The following is a 20,849-nucleotide window of genomic DNA, read 5'->3' as shown; positions in this document are numbered from 1 at the left end:
AGAGCTTCAAACCCATGAGTGAATCCAGGACCACCTTACAGGAGGAGTAGTAAAATTTTATGTTGGCTGAGGAGAGGTATACCAAACACAACCCAATTATCCTCCACTTCAGCTGACTTTTGACAGCTCTCCTGATTTTAGATTGGCTCTCCAGCATTCTTCTCCATCGAAACAATGGAACAGAAGAGGAAGAGACACATCCCTTTGTTTATTAAGACTATTAGGTGCTATGGTTGCCAGCTGCTTTCTGCCTAACAGGCTGATTCCACCAAGCCCAATTTCTTTACCTAGTAGAGAACTCTAGAACTGGGGTTTGGAGTTCATTGGGTTACAAACAGAAAGATGATCAGAGAGCCCAAGAGATACCCATATAATTATCAACATAAACCAACAGCCTCACTGGAGTCATACTGGCCTCTTAAGGTAGCCCCTGCCATACAGAAACAGCAGATGGAGAAAAGAAAGAAGGTGCAGAGAAGTGTGAACTATATCTACCATTACTGTTATCCCCAAGACACATTCTCCATAGTGATGATTGATCTGCCCTTGGACAAAACTGGTTTACAAATTTTGCTTTTCAAACCAGGGTTACACAAACACATGAAATTACAAAGGAGACTGGAAATGGATTTGCATCACAACAGTCAGTTCAACTGCCCTGAAGAGCACGGGACTGGAAATTACCATTATGGCCACTAAGTCCAGACCATCCACACACCAAGCAGCCAAGAAAATAAGTTAACTCAGAAATATTCCCAGACTACCCACTCCAGATGCTCCCTTACAGCATAGTTCACCAAGCACTCCCAAAAACTAGGACTAAGAACACAGCAAGAGACAGGAAATGCAGGGCATCATATTCTAAGCCTCTACAGCAGCTGGGAATTTGGCAATTTAAATTTCCAGATCATAATAATAGGAAATGTCTACTGCGCATACAACAGGCTGAGAACAAAACCCTGCCAGCTGATAAAGAGGAGAACTCCCTTATAATCCTAAATCTGAAAGCATCAGCCAGGCAAGTAACTCAAGCAATTTTCACACCAGCAGTGCACCATCCCTTGCTTCCTCTGTTTAGCTGCAATCAACCCTAAACTCTTGCATAGCAATGTTTGTATCAGCAAATACAAGCTCTGCGAAACAAGTCGACCTCTTATGGAAAGTAACTTGAAAAGATTTGAGAAATAAATAAGTTTTGCTGTCAATATATCAAAATGCTTGGGCAGAAAGGTCTGGGCCCCACCTGCACAGAAAAGATATTTGAGGGGAAAAAAATGTCTTTCCTCTACCCTGTTCCACTACAGCATAAACCAAGTATGGGGCATGTATGACCTCAAAGACAATGGGAGAAGCCTCTCTAAGGGTGTTAGACAGCCATAGGCATATCCCCAATGTCTTTTGGGGCTTTTGTGACTCTACAAGCCTAGATTGTATGTGGTATAATTCTGAAAACCTTCTACAGCTAAGGAAAAAAAATAAAAATATATAAGCTGAAGTCCTTGTGATTCATCCAGAAATAACATTGTGAAAGCCAAGCAACTAAATGGAGTAAAATACAGGACCAGAACAACTAGTGACTGTTAAAATACAGAGTAAATCAATTTAGGAATGAAAGAAACAGTGATTAGGATTAAAATTCAGAGCTGGTTAGGTATACAGCAGAAACACTGAAAGCAAAAGTTCTCTAAATTTTCTTGTTTCCAATTTATTTACAGAAAATAGAATAGCATTTCTGCAGACCTCTCTCTAAAGATGAATCCCACTTACAATCTAAATTATCTTGAATGTTTAATCTGAGCAAAGATGAAGATGGCTATCGGAATATTTTGACACTTGCCCATTCAGAAATTAGAAGTGCTTTGTGTTCATTTCTCACCTGTAAGTATTTTATGCAATTAACTAACCACATGATCTCCAAAAGTAAAAGTTTGCAACTATCTTTTATGAAATGTTTGACAATCTCTTAGGTCACTGCAGCATGGACTGTCCTTCTGTTCTCTCTTTCATCCCTTCAACCTTCTGGCATATCAATGGCTAACTGAACACCTAAATCTGCAGATTTTATCCACAGATTTCTAGATTAGCACAGAAAGAACTGTATAAATAAAAATATGATAGGCAATCAAAAAAAATTCGTAAGGATCATATCTAAAGACATATCATAATTTTACATGTCCAACAGTATAAATCTTTCAAAAGGGGAAATAACTCTGTTTGCTCTCTGGCAAGGTGCAGCAGAGCATTTGATTTCCACATTTTGAGCTGCAATTTTTATTGCCTGAACTCAGAGAGAATCCAGACCTTAGCCTACAAAGGAATGGCTTCAGGCTCAATTTTTCATGGAAAGATCCCATTACCAGGAAGCTATTTGCCAATCCCTGCCTCCACCCCCCAACCAGAAAAGGCTTACCCAGGAGAACAAGAGGATGCTAAATGTCTAGATTCCTCTTGCAGAAGAAACTTTCTAATAGTTAACATTAGATAAGATTTGCAGCAAGATTCAATGCTCCCAAATGAGGAGGAAAAGAAGGAAAAAAATTAAAGGGGAAAACAATTCATAGCCCTAAATGATGCCCTGTAACAGTAAGGGAGAGAGGGAGGGAGGGAGGGAGGTGATCTAATTGCTGTCAGTGGTGCTCTGTGTTTTTCTTCACTAGATTCAGAGGGTCTTCTGCATCCCAAAGAGGGATTGCTTAGATGACAGAGGACATAGGCACTCCTCTGACAGATTCTCACAGTCCCTGACCTGGCAGTTCATTTCTTGCCCCCTATGCTATTTTAAAAACCCCACCTTGCTGTGCAGTGCTGCACCGTGGTTTATACCCACCAGTGTGCTTTCTGCTGTGCATCTGCAAGTGGGACAACTTGAAGTATCTCTTGTTACAGCCCGGGTAGGCACACATGAAGGGGCGCTTCTCATTCGTCTCACTCGCCGACCGGACAATGGTTGGAGCGACTCCTGGCACCCGCCGGACGTCCTGCAATGACAGAGACCTGCTAATGCAACCTGCGTGTTTTCCAGCTCCTACTTAGCATATTCAAAGACAAACAATCGGAGGCACTTCGCCAGGACAAAGAGATACTTACGTGGATCACACTGTAAATAGGCAGTTTTATTTGATTCTACATTAACGATCTGCAACCTTATCATACCTTAATCTGTTCTCTGCAGAGTATCACAGTTATTCGAAGGTGAAATACAGTGAACTCTGCTTAGTGAATTCTCCCACCAATATTTATGTGTAATGGCTCACACTGTGACCTCCTGTATAGCCACACAATCCTGGCAGAACTCTTACTGGCATAGGAAATAGTTTTAAGCTTATACCAGATAAAAGCATGAGCCAGACTATTACTATCCTCTTTATTTTAAATATTCATATGAAGTTAAAGGACAAGGAAAGTAATGTCTTGGATTAATACAACCTGATTATAAACAAAACAAAAACAACTGTCTAGGTGGAGCTGATGAATAGTTCAGCCTTAATGCATTTTGGCCACTGTCACAATGTTCCATCAAAGATGATCTCCTCCTTCTGGGACAATTAACTTCCTTAAACAATGTCAGCCACTTACTTTTATTCACTCAACAAAAGCTGGCTCAGGAACCTGTTTCTGAGAGCTTGACACGGAATAATGACTTGCTAAACTATACAGAAAAGGAAAATGAGAAAAGATGCTATCTAAAAACACCGATGTACGTTGACGACACAGAGCAAGAAGAGACAGATATTCTGTAATGACTTTGCCATCAGTTTTAAGAAGGTATATCTTTTACAGTGGTATTTATTAATTATATGACTGTCTCAGAAAGGAGGAAATTAACTCCTGTGAATGGTAAATTCCTTCCAAATACTCACTAATTACTTAGTCATTAGGATATGATCATATATTCTATTTTGTTTCAAGGAAATACACTTAAATTAGTAAAGTTTCAGAAATACATAAAAGCAAAATGTCATCTAACAGTTTCACACATATATAGTTATCAGACACGGTCCACTGCAACCCCAGAAGCTCAACAGGGTCAGAGTGATTGGAGCCAGAAGCTGGAAAGGGGATCATATGTTTGGGACCATCCTGAGAAGGATGGAAGGAATATTGCCTTGCAGATGTAACTTTAGAAGAAGAAATGAGGAATTTTAAATTACTGTGTCAGAAAGAAATCTTAAGTTATAGTTCAATGGCTTCAGTGAAGCCATGACATTTACATAAAGCATTTCTTGGTAACACAAAGAAACCAAAAATCAAGGATGGCTTTACAAATATCAGTGAAATAGTAAATTAACGCTATAAACAGGCAGCAGTTTTACTTTCCAAAGGAGAATGCCCTACTGTACTCACTTGTATGCCTCTGAAAACTCCATGGGTGTGTATTCTGTATTGGGCCCCACAGCTGTATAACATGGGAGCACTGTGGTTCTCATTTTCATATCCTGCTGTATGGCTGCAAATAAAGAGGGGAACAATGGAAAAATTAAATATTTTTCAGTACCCAGCTCCAGGTGAGAGGTTTCGTTTCTTACGTCAGTGATAACATATGCAGAGTTCACTTTTATAGCCATAATATCCAAGTTCAAATTAAATTCACCAAAGGAAACCCACTCTGCCTTCAGATGGATCTGCTCCCACTGGCACGGTGCACTGACTCCATACATACATCTATTAGTATCCACCAAGACAGTCCAGAAAAAAAAAAAAAGAAAAAAAGAAAAGAAATTGTCATGATTTAAACTCTGATGTATTTCCACAAAGATTTTAGGTAAGAGGGAAAAATTCACATAGCAGCACAACAGTGTCATGTGCACATATACACATTATTTATCAGTTAAATGTGGGGCTGGCTATTGCTAATATCTTTTGGAATGAGCAAAATGCCTCAAGTTTCACATTAAGTGCAGTGGATTTTTGTCAGCACCTCATGACTCAGATATTACCAGATACTACCAAGAAAGTGATGACATTTATAAGAATAGCAGTCATGTACTCATAAACAGAGATTACAAATCAGTGTCTAAACTATTTATCCCACATATCAGCTTGCAGGATGCACTACAAATTAACCCTTTATAAAAATAAAATAAAATAAATAATAAAAAAAAAAAATCAGCCTATCCCTACTAGGTACAAAATTTCAAGATTTCTCATGCAACACATTAATTTTCAAAATTTGCTGCTTTTGCTATGTTTCGTGTGTGTCACAGCCATATGTTTCATCTAATTTTGTTCTTCAAAATCCTGTGTGCTCCTGTCCAGAATGCTGGAACATTGCTGTGTTTCCTGTTTGCAGCCTTCTTAATGTCAAAATACTGTAAATACATTTAGTTTTTATGTTTGAATGAGTATGTTACATTAATGTGTACGTTATCACATGTAGATATATATATTGGCAGTGGTAAGTGTACATGTTTTACACAACACCAGAAATTAGAAAGTGCAGAACAAAGCCCAAGGGCACACATCTAGGGACAAAGATGGATATGTAGGATGTTATCCCAGTCTTTGCCAAATGCTTGCAATAGCAATTTGAAGGGGTCCCTGAGGCCCAGACTCTCATTTCACTGGTCCTTCCTTTCTCTTTGCTCAAAGTTCATGTGCAGAGAGTAGAATTACAAGGAATTTTTAAACCTCTTAAGTGATTTGCAGAACAGGCAGTGGAACTGGAACATGGGACACGTCTAAAGGGTCTGTGAAGCTCAGAGAGGAGGAGGGGAGCAGTGTTTGTGAGCAGCTCTGGCTGCAGCCGGGGGGGGGGTTGCGCTCCTCGTCACTCGGCCCCACAGCGACTCGCTGGCTGCCACTTGGCAAGTGGGTTCCCTGGGGTCTATTCCTTTGCTGCTTTACAACACCAGCTTCAAATCCTGGCTCCACCTGACTATTCAAATCAAAGCCTACACCTTTTGGGAGGGTATGCTCTGTTTATTTCAATTTTAAGCAGTAAACAGGTGACCATAATGAAATAAGTTATAGAGGGGTGGCAAGAAAGTATCTCTGATCTGTAGTAATGTCTGTAATAATAGATAAAGAAGATGTCATTATCTGATTTAAATGGATTAAACTCTTCTGTAGATATGCACCATGTCAAAATAAATAGGGTCTCCTCTCTCCCTAGGGCCCAGATGTGGCCTTTTGCACCCTAATATGTCACAAATTACCATTTGCTGTTATCATTTGCTGTTACCATTTGATCAGTTCAGGTTCCCCCCCAGCATCAATTTTTCCTCTCTATTTAAAGGCAGCAAGTCTGTACATGTTAAAAAGAAAAGGGGTAGGAGGAAGGATGTTGAAAACACCCAAGGTATGGTGATACACCTGTTGATCACAAGTTACACAGTGCATTTTAAAACAGAAATGAAATGAGAACTGCCATCAATAAGGAGGAAGTTCTCCAGCAGAAGCTATTGCTGATCTGTAACACAGCAGTAATCAAGGGTAAACATGAACTTCAGCGTTGGTCACCCTGAGTAACCACGTGACCTCCCATTCCCACCTGTCCTAACAACCCTAAACACTACAATAAACAACAGTCAGATAAGAAGAATTCCCAGGAGAAGCAGGAATATGCAGCAAAAGCTCACACCATAAAACACAGCCTCGCTTTCCCTCCAAATTCTCATGGTTTTCATCTTTCAGTGATAACCTCTCTTTTAAAGACCAATCAGTTCTGAAATAATTCCTCCCAGGAATAAGAAACAGAACAAAGACCCTGCTTGTGCCCTAAGGAATGGCTCTATGAAGGAGAGGTATCCTCCAGATGATCTCTATCTCAATTTTTATTGCACATTTGGGAAGCCTTCCTCAGCATTCAGCCTCTTACACATTTCCTCATGTTATTTCTAGTTATACTTCATTAAAACTGTACATACAACTGCAAAGCTGTGAAGATTAAAACCTGTTTTCTGAGCCTCTAGACTCGTAATATACTAAGTCCTTAACCAGCTCCCTAGGAGAGACACTTGAATAATCAGGAGCCCTAATTCTCATTTAATATTGGGCACATTTCCATCGGTTTTGGCTGGTACTCAGCGTGGCCATATGGATGATGACAGCAAAATGGATCACGAGAGATTTCTTGGTTAAAATACTGTTTATTCATTATGAAGCACTAAGTAATAATTTGACCTTTGGGGAGATAGGAATTAACAGGTGGATATTCTTTCCAGCCAGTGGGAAACTGGAACACTGAAGGAGGAGTTCTCACAAACTGTCCCTACAACGCTGCTCCCTTGAACTTCAGCCTTCAGTCTGCATCAGTAGTGAACTCATTGTGAAAGACAACTCTTTTTCTCCCTGTCTCTTTAGTCCATGCATCCATGATGTATGCCCCAAAATGTGAACCACAGTTGGCACAGTTGGCTTGTTTCATATGGCTGCAACTTATATACTATAATAAAAGCAGTGATAGAAGAACCGATATAAATCTAAATACAGTATTAAACTCAAACACCCACTTTATTGCATGTAAGAGACAATGAGCAGATGCAGTGCCACAAACATGAGCAATACAAGTAACTGATGAGTTTATATCTGCAATACATTAACTAAATGGAAATCTCCAGAGAGTAGGACATTTCTTAACTTTCACCTTTTCTGGTTGGACACTCTGTGTTTAACTAGGCAAAGAGACAACGCCTTGAATGCTCAGGGCACCAAATCTATACATATAATAATGAAAAAATTATCCTGATAGACTCCCAGGATTAGATGACAGTCTAGATCTCCACCAAAGCACATGCTCTCTCTCAGCAGGACAGGCTGCTCAGGCAACACCACAGCAGCCTGGAGAACTGCCAGCGGAACCACTCACTGCCCTGCTGCAAGTGCACTCTGAGAGCACAGCCAGAGCTCCTACGCTGTGCCTTGCCCTGCTCCAAGGGCTGAGCAGCCCCCAGGAGAAATCAGCTAAAGCCAGGGGCATGATCAGGGAGCAAACAGTTGAATTAACCAAAAAAAATATACAAAAAAAAAAAAAGAAGAAAGAAAAATAGAAAAATCCCCAGTAAGGCCCAGAGTTACAGTCAGGAGAGACACTACACTGATCCCTCCACAGGTCCTAAGTGGACTCAAAACTAAGCAAGGCCAGATGCAGCCAAACTGGCTTGCCAGGATCCAACACAAATTTTTGTTTGAGCAAGGACTGGAGGATTTGGCCTCACAGCCCAGTTCTGCCTTTGCTTGTAGATATACAACTCCCTTTAACTTCAATGGGAACTGCACAAGGGCAGAACTGGACTATAAATATTTAGAGTTCGGGTTAGTTGGTGAGAAAAGGACTCAGTATATTTTATTCTCTGGATCTAGACAGCCAGAAACAGACCTGGAAACAGAGCCATAAAATGCAATTCTAGATAACTGGGAAACAAAGGCTGATACTTAGACAACACGGATTGCTAAGGAAAGGCTCTGTTTTGTAGAGTATTTAAAGGGCTTGCATTTACCATTAGCCCAGCAAATCCTTAACACTCGGAGAGTAGCTCTTTTAAAATGATTAATCTCCAAGTTGTACAGATTGTACAAAGATTAATAAAAATGAAGGTTTTACAGATGAGAATGTGTGATGAAAAACAGAGCAGCTTTAGAGAGTTGTATCAATCCGAGTGGTTATAAAAAAAAACCTCATAAAAGATGACATTCTAATCTGAATATTTTAAAAAATAATCAAGCTGCAATTTCTCTCTCACACCATTTTTACTTTGTTAGACTGAAATTGCCTGTCTAATGTATAAAGCAGTTACAACTTAATCTGAAGAATTAAGCTTTTTATTATTATTTCATAAACCAAAAAAGGGAAGCTTTAGGGCACACTGAGGAGAGTTAGAAAATTTCAGATGAAATGTGAATACACATTGATTCATGAGATTCAGACTTGGAAGAATAAAAAAAAGCCAGAAAAAAAGATTACATAAAACAGGCACCACATTAAGCCTCAATTTAATTGTGTTTCAGTGCAGGAACAGGAATTTTAGGGTTTAGAAACAGAGCCAAAAATGAGGCAAAGTGAGGGTGTGGGCTAGTGCTGTTGATAACAGAACATAAAGGAAGAGAAGTAGAGCTAATTCCCTCTGCTAAAATATTTACCATCCTAGCACCCTGGGAAAAATAAGTATGAAGACAGCAAAAAGATTCTGATTAGTTATATAGAAGATTCTGTTTCTGCCTGGTTTTTGTCTAACACTATTACAGAGGGTGGAGTATAAAGCTGCATTTTTATCTGTACTTTCCGAGGCAAAGGGATATTAAAAAACATGATTTCACAGATAAGAGCTCTTCTGCCATCTTCAATGAGAGAACTAGCTGGCTGATGAAAGGAAGGATCTGGATTTTCAGGGCATCTTAGTATTTCTGACTTCAATAGCCTTTCTTTGGTTTGACCCGAGTGGAATCAAGATTTTACCCAACACTTACTTTCAAAATGAGACCCTCAGCTATAAGTGGGAAAGGATCAATTCAGTATTAGAGATAGTAGGTTATTGTCCATTTCTATTTCATCTTGACTGCAGAACTGAATCTAAGTAGGAAGTTTTGCACCTCAAAATTTTACTAATAATACCACCAAAGCTAAACATAAAAGCTTTTGCAATTCACTCCTAAACAAAACAAGTTTTCACTGTCTTGTTTTAGATGCAGTTTAAAAGTGTTCTGCAGAGAGCACACCTAATATGTCTTCCAGTGAGCGTGAGAAAACAGCAATAAATACCAATTTCCATGGAACATGTTGAGTATTTAACACCCAAGCAAAACTAAAAGGGGAAAATCAACATTTTGTCTGGTTATGCACTCAATTTCAGATGACTGTGGATCAAAACTTTTTGCTCGAGCACTGAAGAGACAATTTTGTCAAGTACTGCTGTTGGGAACGTAGCTACACTTCTTGTCAACCATGCCATATCATTTCCTGCTTGTTATCAGTTATTTTCATGTCACTTTTATGCATAACTCACCAAAATATCTAGAGGGGGTTTATAGTCATGAGGTCTATCTACTCTTACAACTACTGCACAAGGAAGCAGCGTTTTTCATATTGGATAAACAAAAAAAAACCCATGAAAATATTAAGAACAGACACAAATTGAAAAGGTGTCCACTAATGTGGTACATGCATTTTGAGATGTCTGGGACCTGAGTTCTCAGGTCAGCAAAGGACCCACTGGCTTTCCTGCAACAGTATAAATCTAATCTCAGCAGCTCCAAACAAAATACCACAAAATTAGGAACAAATCATCAGCAAACAGCCTGAGGAGATAAAATCCAGTCTCCCAGGGGTGTTTATTGCCTTAGCAATGCAGCTTTCCTTTTGGATTCTTGAAGTTGCCGGCTCGCAGAGAACAAGCCCACCTTCCCTCTTGTCTACCCAAAGTTCAGAAGGTGACAGAGAGGTCCCTGGACAAACAAGCAACACAATCAACACACCAGTTCACAAGGCACTGTTCTTCCCTCACCTGAGTTATAAGAACAACCTGAGCTCAATCAGAGCTCAATCGAGTTGGCATTCAGAACCTAAATGAAAGTCTAAAATGCAGATTCAAGTCAGTTGGACTCTGTGGTAGAAGTAGTGGGTTATTTTCTTCTCCAGGGACAGTTCCTCGAAGAGAGAAGCTCATCTTGGGCCATCAGACATCCTTTGATTTGCCAGCAAGTAGAAACATCTAAAACTCATGGCTGCAGCCTTTTCTATGTGCTTCCCCATTTACACCTCTTTCCCCTTCCCCTGCCAGTCTGTCACATTGCTGTACTCTGCCAGAAGACAACATCTCACTTCCCCTTAGATGTCTCTCTTCACCACGTAGCAATGGCTGGTCAGGGACTCTATTCCATGCCTTTTACTGCTCACCTCTGCTTGTCTCAGGCCGCGCCTTCCACAGATTCCTAATGCTTACAGCTACCGAAAGCACTCAAAGACTGAACTCCACCGAGACAAAGGAACTTCTTGCTGTCAGTTCCAATATCCAGTATTAAAATACCCGTGGAGGAAAAAACACTTGGGAAAAGCAGACTTCTATGGCCTTAAAGACATAAGCTACAGCAGGCTCTGAGCAGACAAAACCATTCAATAGTTTAGGTGCCAGGTTTTTGATCACACACAAAGAGGACTGTTCCTAAGCTTGCAACTCAACAGGAATGGTTTTCACAATGACTGAAAAGGACACAGTTTTGGACAACTGGCAGTACTCCTTCCTCAAATTCAAACTTTTAATCTGGGGTGAGGAGATTCTGGGGCTCATCACTCAAATATTGGCAAGAATGTAAAGAGCTAAAACTAGAATGCTCTCAGACAAACTGCCAGGTAAATTCAGCATAGAAACTGCTAACTAACACTGCCTGAAATGCATGGCAACAGCTTCATTTCAGTGTGTTAAACTTGTGCTGAACATGAACCCAGAAAGCAAGCTACTGACCTGGGCTGCTGTCAAGTATAAAGTGTATGACCTGTAAGTTTTATGTAATTGTAGAGTTCTCTAACTGTTTGCAGAACTTACTGGCAATGTCTTCTTCCTTCTTATAATGTGCCTTATTGAAGCCAGGAAGAACTGCTGGGGAGAACTGAAGGCGAGGAGCTAAATAGGGACTGTCATCGTTGGACAGAATCTAGAAGCTCCATATTTCAACAGAAAGATTGATTCCAAAATTCTTAAATTACAACTACAAGACTGAGAAAAGCATCTGAAATACTAAACGCCTGGAAATCACTTATGAACAGTTCATATATTTTAAAGATGTAAATCTGGGGAAGAATACCTTATGTTCATGGCAACTGAGATTGGAGGTACTGTGTATTGTAACTCTCAGCCAGAAAAGACAGATAACTATTTTGGCTCATATTACCAGTGATGAGGCTATGTCTAGCACTGATTTTCCACAGATTCTACAATCTTGGCCTATACCAAAACTTTCAGCTTTGTTTTACCATAGATCATTCATCTTGATTTCCCCCCCCCCCCCTTTTCATGCATCCTAGGTCACATACTTTACACTGCTAACAGTCTGACTCCTGGACAAGTAAGAAGCCATTTATTTTGTTCAGTACTCCTTTAATATTTCTATTGTGACTTTTTTTTTTCACTGAGTTCCCCAAAGAATAACCTCTTCCTTGCTTTAATAACTTGGACCTCGGTCAAGGTTGATGTGTTTCTTCATTTTGCAGGATATTTTCTTCAGAAGAGACAAAACAGTGTCTAATACTGAAATGACTGATCTTTAAAGGGTACAGTTTAAAGAGGAAATCAAAAACACTTATGGAAAAAAAAAGTAGGAAATAACCTTTAAAAGAGGGAATCAGCAGCAAAGACAGTGAACTGTACACAACTGTAGGATTTTTGGATCTTCTCTAACCATAAGAGAGCTCCATGACAGACCTCTTCAGGCTCAATTCTCTCCTTCACTTCAATACAGAGAGTTTACTATGCTACTATCTTCTCCCTCTAACCTTCAAACGACCATTTGTGAATGAGCTAGAAGCAGATCCACAACATTTTACTCCTTCATCACACGACAGAACTGTACACAAAGCCCACCTTGAACAAGAATTTTGACATTTATGGACAACTGCATGAAAGCACAGAGCTATGCATGAAAGCACAGATCTATACAAGGCTTTCCTCGGCCTCTCCTGTTGTTCACTTGGGGCAACACAAGCATAGACACTGAGACCATCTCAAAGCTGGCGATACCCGCCTTCGGTGGGGGGAGTTTTCACAGCCAATTACCTACTCAGAGCAGCGAATTATCTACTCCGTGGCTTTCTCTTGGCTAAGATCGAAAGGTGGCTCTGTCACTCGTGGTGGCGATCACAGACGAAACGAGGTGAGGACACGGCTGTCCATCAGCCTCGCGGCTCTCGGTCCTGCCCCACGCGCCGGAGGATCCCCAACCCTGGCAGGGCTGATGGAGGCACCGGGCACAGGCACCGGAGCCTGACCCCCCTCCGTGGGCCGCCACCCCGGCGGGGCCCCGCGGCGCCTCGGAGCCTTCCTGCCCGCCCAGGCGCAGGAAGCCCCGCGGGGGAGGCGGGCCGGAGCCTCTTCCCGGCAGGTGGGAGGGCGACAATGGCCGGGAGGAAGGAAGCCGGGAGGCGGCCGGGCCGGGAGACAGGACGCAGGGCCTGGCGAAGGCAGGGAAAGGGAAGAGGGATGGTAGGAAAGGGGCGACAGCTCAAGGAGGAGAGAGCGAAGGGGCCGCGGCTGCTCCTCTGGGACGGGCCCAGGGACCGGGAACGGGCACAGCCCATCCCTGCCCTGCCCGGGGACCCCAGCCCGGCCCCGGCGGGACAGGGCGGCTCCGGCGCTTCGCCTCTGAAACATCCAGGGCTGGGCTCCATGGGCGCGGCACCCCAGCCCTCAGCCCAGGCTATTGCAGGGATTATCAAAATCCCGGCAAACTGCAGCCAGATGATGAGCCATTCTCAGGACCGGACAGTATTCTTTTCGTGCGAGTGATGGGATTCAAGTCGCAAAACACAAGATGAAGTTAGCTCAGTAACACAGCTACACTAGGGCAACAGGTTAGAAGAGAACAAAGCTCCTTACCCCTTCAGTGTGGATCCCAAGTTCATTTGATTCCATGTCATGCATTCAAGCTGCGAGGTCATTTGGTATAAATTGTCACTGTTGAGAAAACATGTAGAATTAGAACTAAAGTTACAGATACCAAATAAAAAACAATACATCAAGACATCAACAATTTCTTTGTTATTGGTTTTCACTATAACTATCTAATAGCAGAAAGTAAATTTATTTTATATAATCCCTCTATCTACGTATTATGAATTTAAAAAAAAAAATAAAAGGAAATAGAAGAAAATAAAGGCTGTGGATCCAAAAGTCCCTTTGAATCCGCAAGCCTGACGATTTTTAAACAGCTGGAAATGGAGACCTAAAACTTCTTCCTTACAGAAAAATAATATCCGATATTGACACACATAATATTCGACATCGAAATGAGTAAAACGAATATAGGCAGCTGGGCGGACTAACGCAGCGGATTATTTGTTTTAAAAAGTCAAATCTGTTAACTATTTTAACCAGGAGTGTGAGGGACCACGTGGGTAATGGAGTGAAACAGCTATCGTGACTCATGATGGATGTTACTACATAGAGGGGCTTGACAAGCGGGAGAAAAATGGAGTGGCTGGGCGATAAACGAAGCTCGCCGCTGGAACAGGCTCTTTCCCCGCCGGTACACACCGAAGGCAGCCCGGCGGCGGCTGCGGCCCGCGGCTTCCCCGCCACCGGAGCGGCAAAGCCGGGCAGCGCGGCCGCGGTGCGGGACGGTGGGAGGCGGACGCGGAGCCCCGCGGAGCCCCGAGAGTGCTCGCCCGGCCCGGCAAATCTCCACCGGGCCGAGGAGGTGCCGCCACCCGGGGCAGGCTCCCCCCGGGCCGCCTGCGGGGCTTCCCCGCTCCGCGGTCTCCCCGCAGCGCAGCTCCCCGGCGAGCGGCGGGGGGACGAGGCGGGAGCCCCCGGCCCTTCAGCCGGGAGATGTGATTGATGCCGGGGAACAGCCGCTCACAATAAACGCAACTCTCCCCCTTGATTAATCACACCTAAAATCGCTGGACTTAGGCGGTGAATTTATCTCATTCTGTTATTAGAAGAGGTTATTTTTTTCTTCTTTTTTTTTTTTTTTTTTTTTTTACTTCGTGGCAGGTAGAAGCGACCTAAAAAAGCCAGATTCCAGTGGGAAGCTTTTGCATATAAAAACAAATTAAGTGACTTCAATCTCGAAGTATGCGTAATATCATTTGTCAGTATCACTGGACACTATTATTCATTAGTATGTCTGAAGTGCTATTATGCTACTACAATGTCCTGCATATCAGCTCAGGAATTGTTAAACTCTCCTGCAGTTTCCCCATTTGCAATAGCAGTCCGTGCTGGTCTGTGCCAACTACGTTTTGCAATTCCACGAATTCTTCCTGTAATGCTGCTGTAATTAATTCCTCCAGGACCCTGATTTTTATTAGAAGTGCCCGCCCGATGCATTTACAGCAGGAGATTTCCCTTTAACTTTCTTTCGCTTGACAGTTCATTTATAAGAGCCTCCCCCACAATATCCACTTTTTTCCCCTCCTTTGCTTTTTCATAAAGCAATACACTTATTCATCTTGTCACAGCTCGCAGCCACTGTATTCCATGCCGCCTTTGGGTGACAGTGTCCAAAACAAACCAGCGCAGTGCCCGCGGCCAGGGGACACCGCAGCCCCCCCCGGCCAAAATCCCTCCCGACCCCCCCGCGGTACGGGCGCGCTTCGCTCCTGGCTGTGCAGCCGCAGCTGAACGGCGGAGCCCGAGCTGCCTTCAGCCTCCGAAGGGAGCCCGGGGCGGCTCCCGGGAAAGCTGGGCGTCGTGGGAAGCACTGGGAGATACAGGGCGAGCGGAACTCCGCTACTTGGGCTAAACCCCGCTCTACCACAACCGGTGCCTCCGGAACGGGGCGGCCGCAGGATGAGACCCGCAGCCTTCGCACCCCTTGTCCTCCCTGTGCGGTGGGGCAGGAGCCGGGGATGGGTGCGGGGGGAGCAGGTGCCCGGGCGCGGACCCCACGCCAGCCCGGCCCGGGGGGGGGCGCGTTTCGGCTGCGCGACTGGAACAGAAAGAGAAGTTTGGACTTGAGGCCCCAACAGCGGATTCCCGCGGGATACGCTGCCGACTCCCGGGTGGGGAATACTCCGGAACAGGGGTGCCCGCGGAGGGGCACCCGCACCCCCCTCTCAAGGGCTGCGGAGGCGGCCTGTGCGATCTCTGCTGCTGGCAGTCCTAAAGGGGAGAAACCCTTTTTCTGTGCTGAGCCACGGCCCGTCGAGGTTTCCATCTCGAACAAACCGGAATTGTCCAAGCTTTGGCTAAATCGTGGGAATCGGCCCTGGGCGGGAGGCAGGTGAGCATCGCCGGACTTCGCGCCCCTTAAAGCCGGAGGCAGGAACGGCCGCGCCGGGGGCCACCGGGCACCGACTGGGCTTAAACACCTCGCATCTGACACGAGAGAGAACAGGGCGTCCCTAACGCCATTTACGCCTCGCCGTGGCCTGTTATTGACAGTACCGTGAGATGATCTCATGGAATTAACAGCTCCGCTCAAAATCTCGGCTTTGGATGAGGTTTGAATGATGAGGAGGAGGAAAGCGGGGTCTCCAGGGATATGCCTGCGCTGATTCCAATCTGAATCCTTGGCCCTTCTAACGGCCACAAAGAAGACACTAAAAATAACTTATTTTCATTACAGAGATGCTTTTAAAGAGAAACGAGAGGAAGGGGGGGAACATTTCTACAACGGGGATTAATGTAAGTTGGAGTGGAATAAAAGGAAGTCAACGCTGAGCGAAAAGGGAACTTAAAAGGAAACCAGTAGTAGATCATATAGAGTTTGTTTTGGCCTGCACTGCAGTATTATCGAGTTCTTGACCTCTGCACAGAAACAGCTATAATCTGAACTGAGACTCCTCCACTTTTAGAGTCTTTGCAAGTGTGACTCACAGTAAATTTTCAACATCGAGCATGTTTACTACATTAAACAGCGCGAGGTAGAAAAGTTCACATCACCATTTTAATGGACTCACAAACACACACTTGTGATCTGCGCGGGTTTGTCATCCGTGTCCAGCTACCAACCACAGGCGCAGGGCTCCTTGGCAGCGCAGCGGGCCGCGCTATAAACAGAGAGCAAGTAGTTGCCGAGGCGAGAGATTTCAGAGATAGTTTTGCTTCCAGTATAAGAATTACGATCTTTTAACCATTTCCTTCAAGCTGCCGCCTTCCCCACTGCTTTGCCTCGCTACGGGAGGGATGGCGAGGCCCCCTCCCCGAGTGCCCCCGCACTGTAGACGGGCACCAGCGGGGCCGGGAGCTGCGCTGGCGGAGGGACCCTGCTGCCCACGCCCACTCGCGACCCTGCGCGGCTCCCTCGGGGAGCGGGGAAGCCCAGAGCGGTCCCTTGCAGCCAGCTGGGGAGATGGCGAGGAGCGGGAAGAGAGAGCATCGGATGGAGGCGGCTCCCTTTACACCTCCTCGCGGTGCGCTCTCGCTTCACCTCTGCCCGCCGAGGCATCGCCCTCAGGGTCGTGTTCGACGCGAGGGTGTGGCCCCGACAGGACTATGCAAGGAGGAGCAGACCCGAAGCCTCACCTTGAAGTGGGCGAGGGACCACAAACAACGCCCGAGCGCTACTCCAGAGAGGAGGTGGTGCAGGGCAAACACCGGCCGGCGCATCCCCTCGGAGAGAGAGGCAACACCTCCCGCCCCCGATCTCGTCTCCTCCGCCACATCACCCTCCTCTCCAGTGCTCAAGCCGAACGATAGCCCCTACCGTCCCCAGCCAGCCCGAGGAAAGATGAATCCTCCCCCCCTCCAGGGATGAGCATCCATCACGGCCGGCCCCGGCGCTCGGATGCGGCGACCGAGCAATCACTTGTCAAAGCAGAGCTGTCAAACTTCACCCGAACTGCGAAAAGTGAAAGAAACCTTCGCAAAGAAGGTGCGGAATAAATACCGTCTTAAAAAAACCCCCAAAACAATTTATCCAAATCAATATAAATATGCATAAGGACAGTGAGGCCGTTTTCAGGGCCTTGGCGATGCGGCAAATGAATCCCCTCCCTTTCTGCACCGCAACTACTCATCCACAGGAAGAACACTTGTTTGTTAGGAAGATCGGGTATTTTCCTAGGCGTTTCTTAATATGTTCATTAGGAGGACACTTATTAATCTCCTTTATTAAGGGGAGGTCGCACCGAGCTCGCCCACCTGTGCGGGCCTCGATGCGGGAGCTCTGTGGGGCTGCCCTCGACGTGGAACAAGTTCTGCCTGACTTACACCCCCCACACATCAGTATTGGCTTCTGTGAGCTTTAAGGGCTTAAATTCTTATCCTATCGGAGTAAACCGTAAACCTTCCAGGGAGTAGGGCAGGATCAAGGCTGAGATCGGGAGGAAATCCGACCTCAGGTGCGGGTCCCGAAGCGCTGGGCGGGAGGTGGCCGCGTTAAGGCGGTGACACCGCTGTGCTCACCCCCGCCTGAATGGAGGCACATGGAGGAGAGAGCTCTCGACACTATCAGCGATCTCCTATCGGAATCACATCTCCCAGGTGTTGCCGCTTCCAGGAGCGGGGCGATGGGGAGCCCTGGGGTCTGGTGGGACTGGGGAGAACGGTGTCTGCCCGCGGCCGCTCGGAACTGCAGTCTCCGAGCCTCCCTACAAACCATATTTATAGATTTCCCTGCACGGCGAGCAATCTCTGTCACTTCAGCGCAGGAGTTCTCCCCGCCAATTATTCTGCAAGCTAATCTCTCTGGATAGACTTCTTTCCTTCCTTCATTACCTCATTCCCTCCTTCCCTTGACGTCAACTCACGTTCATTAGCGAAGGGGCTTCTGGAAGTGACAGAATTTTGTTGTCTCACGTCCAGTGTTGATTAATCAGAGATGATATAACCGGCCTACAAGAGGAGCCGCTCGCGGCTTCCTTCTCAGAGGCACATTGTTTTGTGTGCGAGAGTTACTTAGCAACTCCAAGATACGGGACTGGCTCCAAGTTCACAAAAAGTTGAAGAATAAATTTTGGGAAACTTCTTTTACTCACTAAACACATTGTAAAACTCTAACGCCCAGCCCTCATGTCAGACCGAAAAAAAAAAAAAAACCAAAAACGGGAAGCCGCGCTTGCCACAGGCCCATCTGTTGGCAAAGAGATTTCGTTGCTTGCAGCAAAGCTCCAGACGCACCTTTCTCCCAGCAAGGAAATCCGATAGGTTTATTGCCCCGATTTCAATAAATAACCTCCCTGCAGGCCAGTTCCCATCACTTCTGGGAGCCATCGGAAGGGCTCTTGGTCTGCAAGACGAAGCCCTCAGACGGACCTGAGTTTTAATTGCGTGTATCACGCTCTGCCTATCACTGCTGCTCACCAACCAGTGCTCCCATACCTTCCCGGCCTCGAGGAAGAGCTCCGGGGCTGCGGGAAGAAGGCGTAGGGGCCGGGCCGGCAGCGGGTCCCCGTAGCCCCAGGGTCAGCTGGGCTGTCCCGGGTAAATCCCATGGTTAAGGGCAAATGGTTAAGGGCATGGTTAAGGGCAAATCCCAAAGTTTTTGCACCAGTGGGCTACTGGGCAGGAGTGTTCCAAGGAGAACAGGCAGCCCGGCTCCCTTCTCCCAGAGGCGGCCGGCACCTGCCGCTGGAGAGCGGCTCTCCCGAGCCCGCCCGGGATGCTCTGCCAGGGCCGCCGTCCCCCGTGAACTCCGGCTCGGGAGGGCGAGGAGGGCCCGGGAAATCTCCGGGACACATCGGAGCCCGGGGTGGAAGGCGCGGAGTCTTTTTTTTTCGTTTCGTGGGGTTTGGGGTGTTGGTTTTTTGGGGGTTTAGTTTGTTTGTTTGGGTTGGGTTTTGGTTTGGCTTCGGGGTTTTGGTTTGGTTTGGGTTTGTTTGGTACGGTTTGGTTTTTACGTGCGAATCTTTTTTTTTTTCTTTTGAGAAAGGTAAAAATAAATCTGTTTCCTTGCGTAAAGGACAAGCTATTTGAACGGCATGCGGGAGAGAGAGATCGCGTCCCAGCAACAACACGCTCGAAAGGAGGGAAGGCAAAGCTCCCCTGCCGGCGGAGGTACCTGTTGTAGGGGGTCCGGAGGAGCAGGGCCTGGCTGCCCGTGCAGCTGTCGGTGGGGGTGTGACAGCCGTACACCGGGGGAGGCACCGAGTATTGCTGATCCCCTGCGGAGAAAGCGGGAAAGAGTTAACCCCTGCGGCCACCGGCTGCCCCTCCACTCGCCCTGCGCTGCTGAACGGGCTCCAGGGCCCCGTCCTACAGCATCGGGGCATCTGTGCCAGGCCTGCAGGGGGTTGGGGCAGCGGTGCGAGTCCGAAGCCACCCCGGATTGCCAGCCGGGCGGCAAAGCCCTTCGAGACGGGCTCCCGCGGAGGCTGAAATTACCTAGGGAGGGCTGCTGGCTGATGGGGTCCTCGTGTTTGAAGGAGTGGTTCGTAAACTGAGCGGCGGGGTGAGACGGCGTGTGGCCATAGCTGGGGGTCCCGTCAAACGCCACGGTGCTGTAACCTGCCGAAGAAACCACAGCGGGGTTAGCAGGCGCCCCCCGACAAGCCCCTCAGAGCAGGCGTCGAGAGAGAGGAGCCTACGCCCGGCCGAGCGCCGCGGGCTCCCAAATACTTCGCGATTATCGCACCCGCGGGGCTGCTGCCGGCGCTGAGGAAAAGGACAGGGGCAGAGCGTGCCCCCTTCGTTCACTCTCCCGCCGCCCCTCTCTCAGCACACGCACTTCGCAAGGCTGCGGGCGCGGGGACCCCCGCGGGACCCCCCCGGCTGCGGGCAGAGCCGAGCCGGGCTGCCCGCTCCGAGGGGCGGAAAGTCGGAAGTCTCGTTCGTGCTTAAAGAGAACAGATCGGCTTCGGTAATAAAAAGGATGTTTTCATTAATTGCTGCTCATATTAAAGAGGAAGATTCCCATCTGCTTAGTGTACTCATCTGGCGTTTCCAATTTAGAAGTTACCCTTTAATCTTGCTCTTTTTTTTTCTTTATTTTTTTTAAGAGCCGCTTTCTGAAGAGTCTGCAATAAAGAGGCGGAATGTTACATGCAAAAATAAAACTCCTCCTTTCAGTGAAAATTGCTCTCCAAAATAATAAACAGCCTATTTTGTTTCCTACACCGAGAAGATTCAGATGGAAAGAGACCACCTCTGCTGACCCCGGGCCGACACGGAATCGTAAATCAGGTGCTTGGACACCAACTTTCATTAATGACTTGGAGCTGGCTAAACAACTTCAGCTAAAAAAGTAATTACAAAGTAATATTATCTCGGAGGCTTCTCGGCTCATCAGCATTTACCCCGAGAACCAAGCTCCTCCGA

The 20,849-nt window shown here is 46.2% G+C and overlaps 1 protein-coding gene and 1 long non-coding RNA gene across 4 annotated transcripts in view; one reads left to right on the top strand and one right to left on the bottom strand.

Moving 5' to 3' along the window:
• The window catches only part of WT1 (Wilms tumor 1), a 37,149-nt gene that overhangs the window by 11,951 nt on the left and 4,349 nt on the right, over window positions 1–20,849 (bottom strand). For all 3 annotated transcript variants that reach the window (XM_027663306.1, XM_027663307.1, XM_027663305.1), the window contains exons 2-6: window positions 19,917–20,039; window positions 19,594–19,696; window positions 13,524–13,601; window positions 4,345–4,447; window positions 2,828–2,978 (exon numbers count right to left, since the gene is read on the bottom strand). In XM_027663306.1, the coding sequence (XP_027519107.1) occupies window positions 2,828–2,978; window positions 4,345–4,447; window positions 13,524–13,601; window positions 19,594–19,696; window positions 19,917–20,039 (558 nt within the window). The remainder of the gene's footprint in view (window positions 1–2,827; window positions 2,979–4,344; window positions 4,448–13,523; window positions 13,602–19,593; window positions 19,697–19,916; window positions 20,040–20,849) is intronic.
• LOC113956583 overlaps window positions 12,757–20,849 on the top strand; it is a 14,661-nt gene continuing 6,568 nt past the window's right edge. Inside the window, exon 1 of the long non-coding RNA XR_003530888.1 lies at window positions 12,757–12,768. This is a non-coding gene — a long non-coding RNA (uncharacterized LOC113956583). The remainder of the gene's footprint in view (window positions 12,769–20,849) is intronic.

This window comes from Corapipo altera, unplaced genomic scaffold (assembly GCF_003945725.1).
Source record: "Corapipo altera isolate COAL_440 unplaced genomic scaffold, ASM394572v1 100, whole genome shotgun sequence".
In the NCBI taxonomy this organism is placed as follows: Eukaryota; Metazoa; Chordata; class Aves; order Passeriformes; family Pipridae; genus Corapipo; species Corapipo altera.
The sequence above is the reverse complement of the archived record's forward strand: the minus strand, read 5'-3'. Positions and strand labels throughout refer to the sequence as shown.